The following is a 13,813-nucleotide window of genomic DNA, read 5'->3' as shown; positions in this document are numbered from 1 at the left end:
AAGTGGCACTATTTAGAGTCAAAAAGAAAGAATGCATACCCTCCAGGAACTCAAACATCGACAGTCTCAGGTCCTGAGGAATGTCCTCATGTAACCCCCAAAGTGTAAACTTGAATTTTAATCTGCCCTTGAGCTCTCTCTATTTTACCTGAAATTCATATTCCTGCTCTCTGTGCTTCTCGATTTTCTTTTACTCTGTATTTTTCACCATATTCACCTCACCCGACATATGTACTTTTTCTTTGACATCCTTCAAATGAAACCAAAGAAAAAGTTTTGATAGTAATAACATTCACTTCGAAACCCTGGTTAGCAGCCATGCGAGCAAAGCCATTATCCCATCTATCTGGAGGACACATCTACTTCTGAAGAGGCAAGATACAAATTAACCTTAGTAACAACTTCCCTTACACAGTCACTCTGTCCTCACAGTGGTCTTTCATCATCACAAGTCATTTGTAGGTATTAAATTAAACAAGCACCTCCGTCGGGGGGGAGGCGGGGATCGGCTTACGTGGCCCCACCTTACATCTCCCCTTGTGTACTGCTGTGAAGAAACACACCTGCCAAGGAGGAACACAGCGTGACATAATGAGTTTGGAATTCCAATTTAAGGTGTTCATATGTACCCAGATGTATGATGGGAGTAGGCAGACCACTCACTAAGACTCCACTGAGAATTGTCAGCTTATATCCACCACAAGTCAGTGGGGGGAGAGACTTTACAAGTCATTCATCTTGCTTCCTAATTGGACCCTGGGGAGCCAAGCATCACCATAGTTGACTATACTGTTCTGCTTATTACTATGCTGATTGTAGAAGAAAACACTTGCCACATCTCTGTCACACATATGTGTGTTTTAACCCCTAGACAACACCACTAACAAAGTATCTTTACTATAAATCATAGCTGTCAGTCGGTTCTACTCTAACTGTCCCATGCTTGTAACAATGGCTCTAAATGAACCACTCACCTTGCAATTGCAGTTCCAGTAGGACTTTTTTAACTGCCCAAGAGACATTGTTTGGGGCAACAGTAGCATCTCGTGAATTTAAAAAAAAAAAAAAGAGTAAAAGGAAAGAGTTATGTCTTGGCTCATTGCCCATTCTGTGTACCATCCCATCCTCCTTAGCCCACAAAGCACAAGCATTCCCAGCCATGTTCTATGTTGGAAAGTTGCTTGACCATTCTAAAATGTTTTCTCGATTATACATGTAGAGTTTGTATGACTTGGGAGCAGGGAAAGTTCGGAAAACAGAAACACCTATAGAAAGAAAGAAAAAGAAAGGGGGGGGGAATGGAGGAAGGAAGGGAGGGAGGGAGAAAGGGAAAGGGGGAGGAAGGAAGGAAGGGGGGAGAGAGAGGAAAGAAAAAAGAAGGAAGGCAGGAAGAAAGAAAAAAAAAGGAGGGAAGGAAGGAAAAAAGAAATCAAATGGTATCTTTGTATGTTGAATTGCAAGTTAGAGAGGAGTAACGTGGGAGGTTTGTTCTATTTTCCTCCCTGGAGTTCCAGAACACAGGTAAGTTCGTCATTGAAAGCTGCTCATTGTTGCAATGCTGAAAAAGAGCGGTCTCATTCACTGGAGGTCAGTCTTCCCTTCGAGAATCAACCCTGCTAAGTCAGTTCAGTTAATAGTGTGACTTCTTGTTCTGTATTTACATGTACTCTCCACTTGCTTTTGCTTTGTAGAGTTTCTTTTAGAGTCCATGTTTTCTTTTTCTCGAGATTTCTAACCATTAGGAACACAAGAAAGAGACTTCATTCTCAACGGGCAGTGCAGGTTCATTTCTGGCCCAGCTTACCTGACAATGCACAGTATGTCAGTCACACCATTCACCCACTCAAAAACACAACTACCCTAGTACTTTCTATGTGCCAACTCTGAGCATCATCTTGGGAATACCAAGACTGTATTGTTTCTGTGGAAAACAAGCTAGACACAGTCTCTGCACTCATAGAGCTTACAGACAAGATGGGGTAACAGATGATGTGTTAAGCAGGCATGAAAAAGGTTTGCCAAGTTTAGGGTACCTGTGTAGTATTCAGGGAGCACAGGACAGAGACAGCTTAGCTAGCCCAGAGCAATCAGGGAAGGCTTCCAGGTGAAAGGGACGTTTAAAAGGCAGAACGGAAAAAAGAGAGGAGCAAACATTCCAGTCTATACCAAAGTCTAGAATTCAGAGAGAGTTGAATTAAGTTAATTAAGTCTAATTAACTTTCACAATCTGAAAAAACACACTCTTTCTCAAATAGTTTCTTACTTATCCTATTTTGCATTTGGCCTGTTTTAAAAAGAAAAGAAATGTGATAAAACAGTGGGGGTTAAAAGTAAGGGAATCTGGGGTGCGTGGGTGGCTCAGTCAGTTAAGTGGCTGCCTTTGGCTCAGGTCATGATCCCAGGGTCCTGGGATCGAGGCCCGTGTCCGGCTCCCTACTTAGTGGAAAACCTGCTTCTCCCTTTTCCTCTGCCTGCCCCTCTGCATACTTGTGCTCTCTCTGTATACATCTCTCTGTCAAATAAATTAATAAAATCTTTAAAAAAAAAAAAAAAGTAAGGGAATTTACATTCCCACCTCTGTTACCCTCTTAGGACAAGAAAGCATCTGCTGGCTTCATTGTACAGACATGTAGTGATACTGCATACTGGGTGTAGGTAGCACTATCTTGGGTGAATTTTCTGGAAAAAAATGCCGAGAGCCTATTTTCTGGACGAACATCCAGAGAAAACTTTCAGTCGCTCATCAGGGAGGTTGGATGGTAAATTTTAATTTTAATTGTGGGAATGGTTAGGTTGCAAGGACCCGTCAGTATTTTCAAGGAGCTTCTCCAGAAGCTGGTGGCAATGCTGTAGTTGGAGTCAGTGACACGGCGGGAGTATGAATCCCTGAGGCTTCCTGGCATGCTGAGTAACAAAGTCACTTGGGAAAGGTCCAAAGCAGAACCGCCTTTACCAAGTTCTGGGCTGTGGGGGTTAGTGCCAGAGACATAGATGCAAGGATAACACAGAGCATACCACCATTTGTAATCCCGTATCTTCTAGTTTCCAAGAGCCTTAAAAGCTGTAGGAAATCTCACAAATTCGTTATCTCTGCATTCAAATTCTGGAGGCCTGTCATCTTGTTTTATGGTAGCTGAACTTTTTTTTTTTTTTTTTTAAATTTTGAAACATACAAAAGGAAAACACACCTTACATGGATTAAAGACAGTCTTGAATCCCTTAGAATTTAAATCTAAAATGTATTCTAAAACAGATCTGCAATTCAGAATTCAGGGCTGGGAAATGAAAAGAGAGGAAGAAAACCAGAAAGAAGGAAAATCTCTAGAGACCTACCCAAACCTGTGCTTTTAATCCTTTTTTAGCAAGTCAAATAAAGGGAGGCACAAAAGGCTTTAAAATATACATAAAATGTATGTTTTTAAACACGGAAAATATAATCTACTTTGTACCAACAACTAAGTAGATTTGGGACTGGGAAGTAGTTCTTTATGAAATGAGAAGAGTGGTCTTTAATTCCACAAGGGCAAAAGGCCAGAATTGTACCTACAGGTGCAACGGTCACATTCTAGATACAAGGGCAGAAACACATCTTTCTCTCAAAAGACAGAAACTGCATGTCTGACCCTAATATCTTACTGACTGGGATGTCTGTGTGGCTCCATGGGCATTTGCCTTTAGCTCAGGTCATGATCCCAGTGTCCTGGGACAGAGCAGGGCTTCCTGCTCGGCGGGGAGCCTTGCTTCTCTCCCTGCCACTCGCCCTGCTTGTACTCTCTCTGTGTCAAATAAATAAATAAATCCTTAAACAAAAAAAAAACAAAAAGCAAAAAACACAACTTACTGACAGCTGATTCAAATAAATTGACTTCTGGAGTTTTTCTAATCTTTTTTTTTTTTTTTTTTTTTTAAGTTTTTCTAATCTTGTATGTATTTTAAGGTGGAGTGGCCCAGGGAAACCCCTTTATTAAAGTTAGACCCTTGGGCATTCTCTAACATTTTAATTCATTAATTATTAAAAATTAAATTTCTCAGGCTAAATAAGAAACCCGTAGGATTTGAGAAAGCTGACTTTCTGTAAGAGACTTACTGCAGCCCTCTCTTTATGGTGGGAGTGCTCGGCAAATCTACACTTTCTGGAACAACTCACATCACCACTGAGCAGAGCCCACAGCCCTTAAAGACACATCACACACCCCCTCTTACTCGACAGTGCAATTATATCAAGCCTGTAGTCAGAGGGTCTCATAAGCCCATATAATACATTTTTTATTGCGTTGTCATTTCCTGTTGTTAAGACTATGTTCCCTGGCCTTACCTATCTTAGCTTCTGTTTGGTTTTGCTCTATGACACCAGCCAACTGAAAAAGCGAGGAAAAAAAGTTTCAGTCTCCTTGTAAGGATGTCAGCCCAAAGCCAAATATTATTTTCTTTTCCCCAGAGTTAGAGTGTTTTTAAAATGCACTGTTTTGTTTTTATAAATACTTTTCTATTCTGATAATAAATGGTACACATTCTCATTATGGAAGAATTTGAAAATATGTGAAACTCTAGAGAAGAAAATAAAGATCGTATATAATCTCTCTCCTCAGAGATAACATAAACAAATGTTTCACCTGGAGGTTTGAGCTTAAAATACTTGAGTTAAAACATCTAAGCCTTTATGTTTTTCTGCCCTTTCTGAGGATGGGTGTGTTTCTGTGACTTGCCCAAGCGTACAGCCCAGGCAGGCCCAGGAGCAGCCCTCCGGCCCCAGATCAGGGCTGTCTCCCCAGTGACAGAAACACTCGCGGCTCTCCCCAATCCCAGTCAAACCAGACTCATCCTATCAGAGGTTTCCCTTCCAGGATTTCCAGTGAGAGGTCCCCCTTTCAGATGTGGGAGTGCCTACATCCTCTCTCTAAATTGGTGTGTTAATATTTCCCCCTTCATAAGTTGGTCTCTTTTGAATGAAATGAGCATTAAAAACATTTTTTTTCCTGATGCTTTTTACTGTAGAAGACTTGATTTCTAGGGGATTGGTCCATAAATTCATGAGAATAAACAGTGAGTCTCAAATCTTTTTTAAAAGACTTTATTTATTTATTGGAGAGAGAGCACAAGCAGGAGAAGGGGCAGAGGGCAAAGCAGACTTCCCGCTGAGCAGGGAGCCCAATGTGGAACTTGATCCCTGGACGGGTCATTCCTGGGATCAGGAGCTGAAGGGAAAGCAGACGCATAACCGACTGAGCCACCCAAGTGTCCCTGTGAGTTTCAAATATTTTATTCACATTACACAATAAGAAATTATGTCAGCATTAATTTTGGTTTGGGCTTATTCTCTCATTCAACAAGAAGTTAACACCACATTCCCAGAGTGAGAAATATTTGACTAAATCTTTCATGGCTCCAGCTCATTCCTAAAAAGCATCAGACATGTGAAGTTCATTTTAGGTCAACTGTTAAGGGGGGAAAAAAGCCCCTAGAAGTATTTGGAAGTGTAAGATTCCTTTCATGACCTAAAGTTAGCTAAAGGAAGCCAACACCCTTTCACAAATATTGAAGACACACTAAGACTTCTTGGTTTCCCCCAGCCAGTTTGAAATAATTCTCTGAGTAGTTAGGATAATAGTTCACCTATGAACTAACTAAGAAAATAAAAATCAGGGCACCTGACTGGCTCTGTCCACAAAGTATGTGACTCTTGATCTCAGGGTCCTGAGCTCAAGACCCATGCAGGGCATAGAGCTTACTTTTAAAAAACAAATGAACAGCAATAATAGAAAAAATAAATACTAAAACTAAAACTAAACAAAGCAGGAATAGCCTTAAGGTTAAGGTTTAGACCTATTTCTCTATTTTGGCTTTTCCTCTGTGAACTACACCCAGAATGGTTACTGATTCTCAGAGAACATTTTTCCAGAGGTATTAGGAATTAGGGTTCATACAACATGAATATAGTAAGTGGAGAAAATAAAAAACTCTAACAACCTAAACAGAAATCACAGCCATATCTTTTTCTATGTCAAAAAAACAATAATAATAATACTTGTAAGTAGACGTTGCTGTTGCCTAAAGCCTCTGAGTGGAGAAACCTGCGAGAAAGAAATTAATAACTTTCTAAGCTTGAAAGTGGCTTTGAAAATTGAATTAATAAATGACTTGCTTTTAAGCCACTATAATAATAAGGGTTTTGTTTTTTAAAACTGTGACAAAAATAAATAAATAAAAGTCAGAGCACATAAAACATAAATTCCCATCAAAGAACCTTATAAATGTTATGTTTCAGGTCTTCATCATCAGCGAAGGAGGAAGAGGCAACACGTTGAATCTTCCTCTTTTCCTTTATTAAGTTTCTTAAGGATTTTTACCCCGTACCTCTCTCACTTGTTCCAGGAAACCGGAGGGTAAAAACTCCCATTGAATTTGGACCTTCCCTCTCTTCTGTACATACAGTCCTACTAGATCTCCCAGAAGCGGGGGGGGTGGGGAGGAAACAGTGCAATTAATCATCTTAAGTCCTCAAACTAACATGTCATTTTCAAAACCTAAGGCACATCCGATGACCAGACTTATACAAAGAGTTGTGCCATATGCAATGGAAGACAGAGTATTCCCTTGTTCCGATGGCAGTGGCAGATTAGAACGTGGTTCACTCATGTTCACGTAAACATGGAACAAGAAAAACCACACAAATGATATAGACCCCAAAGTTCTGTACGTCCTCCCCAGGGCTGGGAGTAAATACTTAGAAGCAGGGACTTTGAGATAAGACATGAAAAGTCAAGAGTCAGAGTACTGAAAATCAGTGCCTCTTTTTACGGGTTTGTTGGACCCTCATTTCCTCTACCACATAGAACTCAAACAAGGCAAAATGACAAAATTGTTCAGAAATATAGACTTGAACATTCCCTTGGACAATAAAAGATTTTCCAAACTGTAAACCCTATAGAGTTTCCAGGGACACATCTCTCTCACTTTCATATCACTCACTTCAGTTTTTGAGCAGAGAGAGAAAGAGAGAGAGAGAGAGGGAGGGAATGAATCACACCACATCATGGAAGATGAGAGGTAAGAAGTCTTCTGGTCTCTGAACAATAAAACAAACTTGTGTTTCTATTTCTAAGGTTTTAGTTTTCATTAGTTGAGAGGATATTCTCTTTTTTATTTCTTTTTTTTTTTTAGTGTTTTCTTTTTTTTAGAGAGGGAGAGATGGGGTAAAGGGCAGAGGGAGAAGGAGAGTCTCTTAAGCATGTCCTACACCCAGTGCAGAACCCAATTTAGGATTCAATCTCACAACACTGAGATCATGACCTGAGCTGAAATCAACAGTCAAACACTTAACCAACTGAGACACCCAGGCAACCCCTCTCCAGAGCATATTCTTAAGTGAAGCTCAACCACCCAGAAAATTTTCTACCTGACCAAACTTGGGGACTGATGGAAGGACCTCTTCAACCCATTTGGCTCTCCAAATGTCTGATTTCCCAGCAAAAATTTTGCCTTTCCACTAGGGCATGAGCTTCCTAAAGAAGAATAGAATCTTCCCCTACCTAGAATCCTAGCTAGGATAGATGTTGAGGTACTAAATGATTCCATCAGTCTTTTTGTTCATTCCTTCATCCACTCATCTGTTCATGGGCATTCATTTCACAAATCTGTGGGACACCTACTCTGTGCTAGAGAAATAGTGAGCTGAGACTACACTAGTGAAGGTGGAAGACATGCTCTGTGCTAACTGAGAGGCTGAATCAGCTCTCTCCAATGCTGCAGGTTTGTCTGACATGGCTGGATATATAGAATCTGAAAGTTAAAAGTCAAAGACAGATTAGCATAAATGTGTCATAACACTTGCCTTTTCTGGTATTAAATTCTCTCCCCCATTGCCTCTTTGTACCCCGTCAGGAGAAACTAAAGTCTAAGCATATGGCAATAATGCTTCTAGAGAATTCGAGAACTTTCTCTGTACTAAACTCCCCCCAAGTTTTGTTCACTGCTATGGTAGATTTATTTTTATTCTTTGGACCCGTACTGCCATGCTTACTTGTTAAATGTATTTGCTTAAGCATATGTTTTTTATACTTTTATACCTAAGAAGTATAAAAATAATAGGTTTCAAGTGTATTCTAATGAGTGTTTCCAGGAAATCCCTATAGAAATCATATCCTTGGCAAGTCAGTTTTACTCCAGAATTTGGTATCACCTTAGCACTACAAAAGGAAGAATAATTCTCAGTTTTTTAAGGACAACAATTTTTTTTTTTTTTCTTTTCTGTAAGAATAGGAAAGACTCCTTTTGGAAATGTAACATTTCTTGCTGGCTGGGACTGGAAAAAAAAAGTTTTTATTTCCTCCGCTATTGCCACCTGGTGGACAAAGGCAATTCCTTTAAGACAGCACATAGAAACATGTCTTTGTATTACCACAAGATGGCAGCACACAACCAAGTTTTCAAAATGCCAGCCAGGCTCAAAACATTCAGGGTTTTGCTTCTCCAAACAGAATGGTCTATTCCAACAGAAGAGGAGGAATAGGAAATAATGGTACAAAATATGCACTCTGTTTTGTTTCCCTAAAGATAAATGGAATTCCAAGTCTTAAGATCACTAATAAGTGTTTCAATCAAAGAGAATGAAATCTTGCCATTTTCAACGACATGGATGGAACTAGAGAGTATTATGCTAAGTGTAGTCAGTCAGAGAAAGACAACGATCATGATTTCACTCATATGTGGTCTTTAAGAAACAAAATTGATGAACATAGGAGAAGGGAAGGAAAAATAAAATAAGGTAAAAACAGGAAGGGAGGCAAACCGTAAGAGAATCTTAATTGTAGAGAACAAACTGAGAGTTGTTAGAGGAGAGGGGAGTGGGGGATGGGCTAGATAGGTGATGGGCATTAAAGCACACACCAGTTGGGATGAGCACTGGGTGTGGTACGTTGGTGATGAATCCCTGGTTCTGCTCCTGAAACCCCAGGACTGCACTGTATGTTAACTAACCTGAATTTAAAAAAAAAAAGTATTTCACAAACCGGTTTATTTATTGCAGTAGGGAGGGCTCCTAAAATCTAACTCGTAACCTCGTTTGCTTTTAAAGGTATGCATCTTTTTTTATCTGCTTCTTGTGCTATTTTTTTCATAGAATATAATATTTGGGCAATGTTTTAAAATCCTTCTTTTAATGAACTCTTTTTAATTCATTAGTAGGGGAGTTTTCTATTCTCTAAGAGAAATATTTAGACATGTAGACTCTTAATCCAGGCCTGCATCACTGACTGGTTAACCCAGGCTTATTGCTGGTTTTCCCCTTTACCTGATCAGTCTGCTTCCCTATCACTTGGGTGTGCTAGCATCTCTTAATGTTTCATTCATCCTTACTGCTGCAGTAGATTTTTTTTCATTATTATTATTCTTTGGATCCGCACTTCCATATCTTATGTGTTAAGATATATTTTTCTCTTTTCCACCAAACTTTCACTGAAAGTCCTCTGTAGAGGGGATTTTAACCCAGATCTGATGATAATGACTCATGCATTGAGCACTTACTGTGTATCTAGCAGCATTCTAAGTACAGCATGATAATTAGTTTATCTAACCAGTTCCACAAATTTATCAGGAGTGTGTTGATTACATGTATTTCACAGATAATGAAGCTGAGGCAAAGAGAAGTTAAGTGGTATTTTCTAGCTTAAGCAGGTCTTCCTGCCTACACAGGTTCCTGAACACTTGCTTGGAATTATTCCCATGAGACTTGGGGATCAGGGATGGAGCAAGGCAAACCAAGTATTCTTGACATGAAGATGGTCCCGTTAGGAAGGCAGCTATGCTCACCACTATACCACCAACGCAAGATGGTCCCGTTAGGGATCTAAGCCTTTTTGGGTGAAAAAGCAATCATTCCATGACCTTGTAGGCTCCTTACAAATTCCAAAGAATGATAAATTGAAAGGCTTGACCAAAGAAAGAAGGTCAGTTGCCTTTTGCACAAGAGTAGAGCCGAACTGTCCCCAGCTGATACTGAATCATTGAAATATCCCAGTGAGAACCCTAGAGTTATACAGGCTATAGTTACCTAGCCTTGCTTTAATAAAAACACCAGAGGGGCTTTGTAGGATAGTGGACAGGGTTCTAGTTGGAGAAGGGAGAGCCCTAAATTTCAGTCTCAGCTTTACTCTGTGTGACCCTGGGTAACTGATCATACTAAGTACATTCTCTACAGTGCCTTTTCAACAATTTTTAAGGCAACATATTTATTTCAAAGAAAAGTAGTCAGAGTCGGTTTCATGAAAGTGGCTGTGTGTTTAATATACAATTGAAACATCAGTAGTCACATGATCAGCATAGTCAATAGGTAGAGTTGTTTGATAAACAAAACAGTGTTTTATATCCTGATGGAATCTGGCTTCACTTCTGGGATAAGAGTGACATTGGTTTCTGGCTTCTGCTAGGAGAGAAGCAGAATTATCACTGCATCCTTCTGTATGGGCTTCCACACAGAAGTCTTCAGTACTCATGCAAAGAACAGACTAACTCTTCAAAGACAGACGGACAGGTGCCGGTGGCTTTGAGCATCTTCAGAAGTGCCTCTAGAGGACCACCAGCAAGCATCGTACAAAAGAGCATTCACACTGGGATCCCCCCATCCCACACTGGACTAGTTTAGGCAGACTGTCCTGACTTGTACCTACAGCTCGCTGTTAGGAGCAGCCTGGCTGCTGAATTGTCGCCAAACATTTTCAAAACGTCAGACTCTAGGAGAATAGTGCCCTCTTATAGCCATCATAAGAATAGCAGAAAACGACACGCTGTTGGAGGTCTTCTTCTTGTGACCTCCTTTGGAGAGACAAATGGAAAATCTGTGAAGGAAATAGACTGCACTGAACCTCAGAAATTTTGCAGACCTGATTCTGAAGGTCTGAGCCCTTTGTGCTACATCAGATTATAAGTAAGCTACTCAGGCTCTCTGTTGTTTTAACCGTCTCAGGCTCTGTTTGGGAGGATGCGTGGCCTGTATTTATTTTTCTCATATTTCAGCGATTCTAAATCTTCTCTGGCCCATTGTGCATTCAGAGTGCCTTCGTGCATTGGCTGTACTACAAGGCGGAACAGGAGTAAAGACAGCCGTTGCTTCCTTGGAACTCGTAGTCCAGTAGTGAAGACAAACATTAATCAAAACCTCAGACAAAGGAACTTAAAATTAAAACTGAGATGAGTGTCATGAAAGCGAGCAGAGCTTATAATAAAGGGACTTCATTTTACTAAGGAGACTGAGAAAGTCTTCCCTGACTTTCTGAAGGAGGAGTGGGGTTACTAGTAGTGATAACATGGGGTCATCGGCCCTACAACAACCACAAAAAACATGATCCCAAGGAGAATGAAGGAAATTTTGTGGGCTGGGTTGCAGAGATGATACATACTGATGAGGCTGGAGAGATGAGGGAATAGGATCTGGGTCCTTATCCTGGAAGACACAAGAAAGCATTGAACAAGTTTCAGTCTGGAAAATGAGGTAGCCAGATATCCAATTCAAAAAGCTCTCTTTAGCTTCAGAGTTCAGTACTCTGAAAATTTTACTTTACTTCCTGAGTGAAAGTGTGTTACTAGGGGGTGTGAAGTCATGTCCTGATCACGGAGAAGGCAATCCATATCCCACAGCCATGGTTTGGGTTCCTATATCTAACTAACCATCCACTTGGTCCTGAAAGTCAAAGTGGTATCCTATGGAAAATTTCCACATTTACTTCTAAAGATCTAACAGTATTGTTGTTTAGTTGATAAAGTTACTCAAAAAGGAATTCAGGTATTTGACCAGTATGAGTTCTTCCAACCCTGAGATTTATACATTTAACAAGTATTTACTGAACACATACTGCATGTCAGACTCTAATCCAGGCACAAGAATACAATGGTTGAGCAGACAGACACCTTTGCTGCCCTCATGGAACATATATTTTAATGGAGGAGATACACTTTAACCAAGCAAATAAGTACATTCATAAAATGATACATGTAGTGATAAATGCTAAGGCTATTAATAAATCAGGGTAAAGGAATAGAAAGTGACCTGGGGGGGGGGTGTACCTGGGGTGGCTCAGTGGGTTAAGCCTCTGCCTTCAGCTCAGGTCATGATCTCAGGGTCCTGGGACCGAGCCCCACATCGGGCTCTCTGCTCAGCGGGGAGCCTGCTTCATCCTCTCTCTCTTTGCCTGCTTCTCTGCCTACTTGTGATCTCTGCCTGTCAAATAAATAAATAAAATCTTTAAAAAAAAGAAAGAAAGAAAGAAAAAGTGATGCTACCACTTTGATAAGGTGATGGGAGAAGTCCTTCCTGAGTTGGTACCCTTGCAGTAGAAAATCTAAATGAAGGGACTGTACGGGCCATGCAGAGATCTGGGGGAGAAACATTGCAAGCACATAAAGCAACAGGTGCACCACTTATAAAGCTAGAAAGGATTTAGTGTATTAGGAGAAAAGCAAGGTCACCTGGCTTGAGTGGAGTAAACCAGGAGCAAAAATGGCAGGAGAGGGTTGGAGGCCAGGCACATTCCATCATTTCATTAAATTGCAGTCAAGTGTACTTCTACATGCCATTCTCAGTGTCCTTGTACTTGTCTATACACATAACATATAACATCAAGTGTTTGTAGTTGGAAATTATTTTTGCCACCTCCAACTGCACAACATTTGTTCCAACAAAACAATCTCTTTCCGTGTGCCTTTCTTTCATTCTCTACCAGTACTTGTTCCTATTAGAATGTTCTTTCCACCTTTTGTCCCATTCTCCTTTCAGTGGAGAGTACCAGATTACTTTTGTGCATATTCTCAATTGATAAAAAAATTTTTATGTTTTTTTTTTCTTTTTTTGCTAAATGTTTCTTTTTTAGAAATTGGTACCACCGTGCACTTCAAGCAAAAAGGTATGGTTCTTATTTCTGATTACCTACTGTATGTTAAAATTAATATTTCTTAGCCATATATTAGAGTCTTATACACTTGAGTTTATTTCATCTCAATAATTTGTGGTAATAACTTCCACAACATATGTGCCACTGTGTTTCCCAGGCTGTGAACTTTCTCAGTCACAGAAAGCCCTGATCCAACCCATGACCCCTATATCATTTTTGACAGCTATTCATTTTTAAATCTCTGGAACTGAACAAGTTATCCCCCCCTCCCACCTTCCATATCCCAAGCGGCCATGGTTAATTCTTACGGAGCTGCACTTTTGACAGTGTTCGCTGCCCAGTGACCAGGCTCTCATCAGAGACAGAGAGCCTACTTGCTGTTCTTAGTTGGCTATTAAAGTAGATATATAGCTAAAAGGAGTAAGAGTAGCATCTCCTAAAATGAAGCACTTGAACAGTTAATATTCTCCCTGTCTCAGTGTTCTCCCAGGTCTTCCTATAACCTCCCCTTTTGGTGGTACACCCAGCTGCTGGGGTCCCCCAGAAATAGCACTACATGCCTCCATCAGCCTTGTGACCCAGTAATCACCCACATCTCCCAAAGACAATGCAATCAGGTGAACTGGAACCTTCGATGCAAACAATTACCAATTCTGAAGTGCCCTCTTTACAAGTCCAGCAGAAATCCTTAACAGTGTCTGTCCCCAGTCTAAAGCTACAGAGGAACCTTCATGGCCAGACAGCAGCTTCCTTAAGTCCTCATGGCCACTCACTTGGATTGGTCTCATATGAAGATGTTTTCTTCTGTTGGCCTCAAAGGGGATGAGACAACCAAGGTCATTCTCAATTGTGAAAACTTTTCTTGTGGGACTTACACCCTACCAGTGACCAGCAGCCACAGAAATTTGGACACTTTGTTGCTTACTCCCTGG

General features: G+C 40.5%; 1 protein-coding gene across 2 annotated transcripts in view; it reads left to right on the top strand.

Annotated features, from left to right (window-relative positions):
- Positions 1 to 13,813, top strand: part of LOC122908525 (limbic system associated membrane protein) — a 656,564-nt gene that overhangs the window by 634,713 nt on the left and 8,038 nt on the right. Inside the window, exon 8 of one of the 2 annotated variants that reach the window (XM_044251433.1) lies at positions 12,861 to 12,893. The exons of the other annotated variant lie outside the window; for it this stretch is intronic. Within the exon in view, the coding sequence (XP_044107368.1) occupies positions 12,861 to 12,893 (33 nt within the window). The remainder of the gene's footprint in view (positions 1 to 12,860; positions 12,894 to 13,813) is intronic. 2 annotated transcript variants of the gene reach the window in all.

Source organism: Neovison vison, chromosome 6, assembly GCF_020171115.1.
Source record: "Neovison vison isolate M4711 chromosome 6, ASM_NN_V1, whole genome shotgun sequence".
NCBI classification, from domain to species: Eukaryota; Metazoa; Chordata; class Mammalia; order Carnivora; family Mustelidae; genus Neogale; species Neogale vison.
The sequence above is the reverse complement of the archived record's forward strand: the minus strand, read 5'-3'. Positions and strand labels throughout refer to the sequence as shown.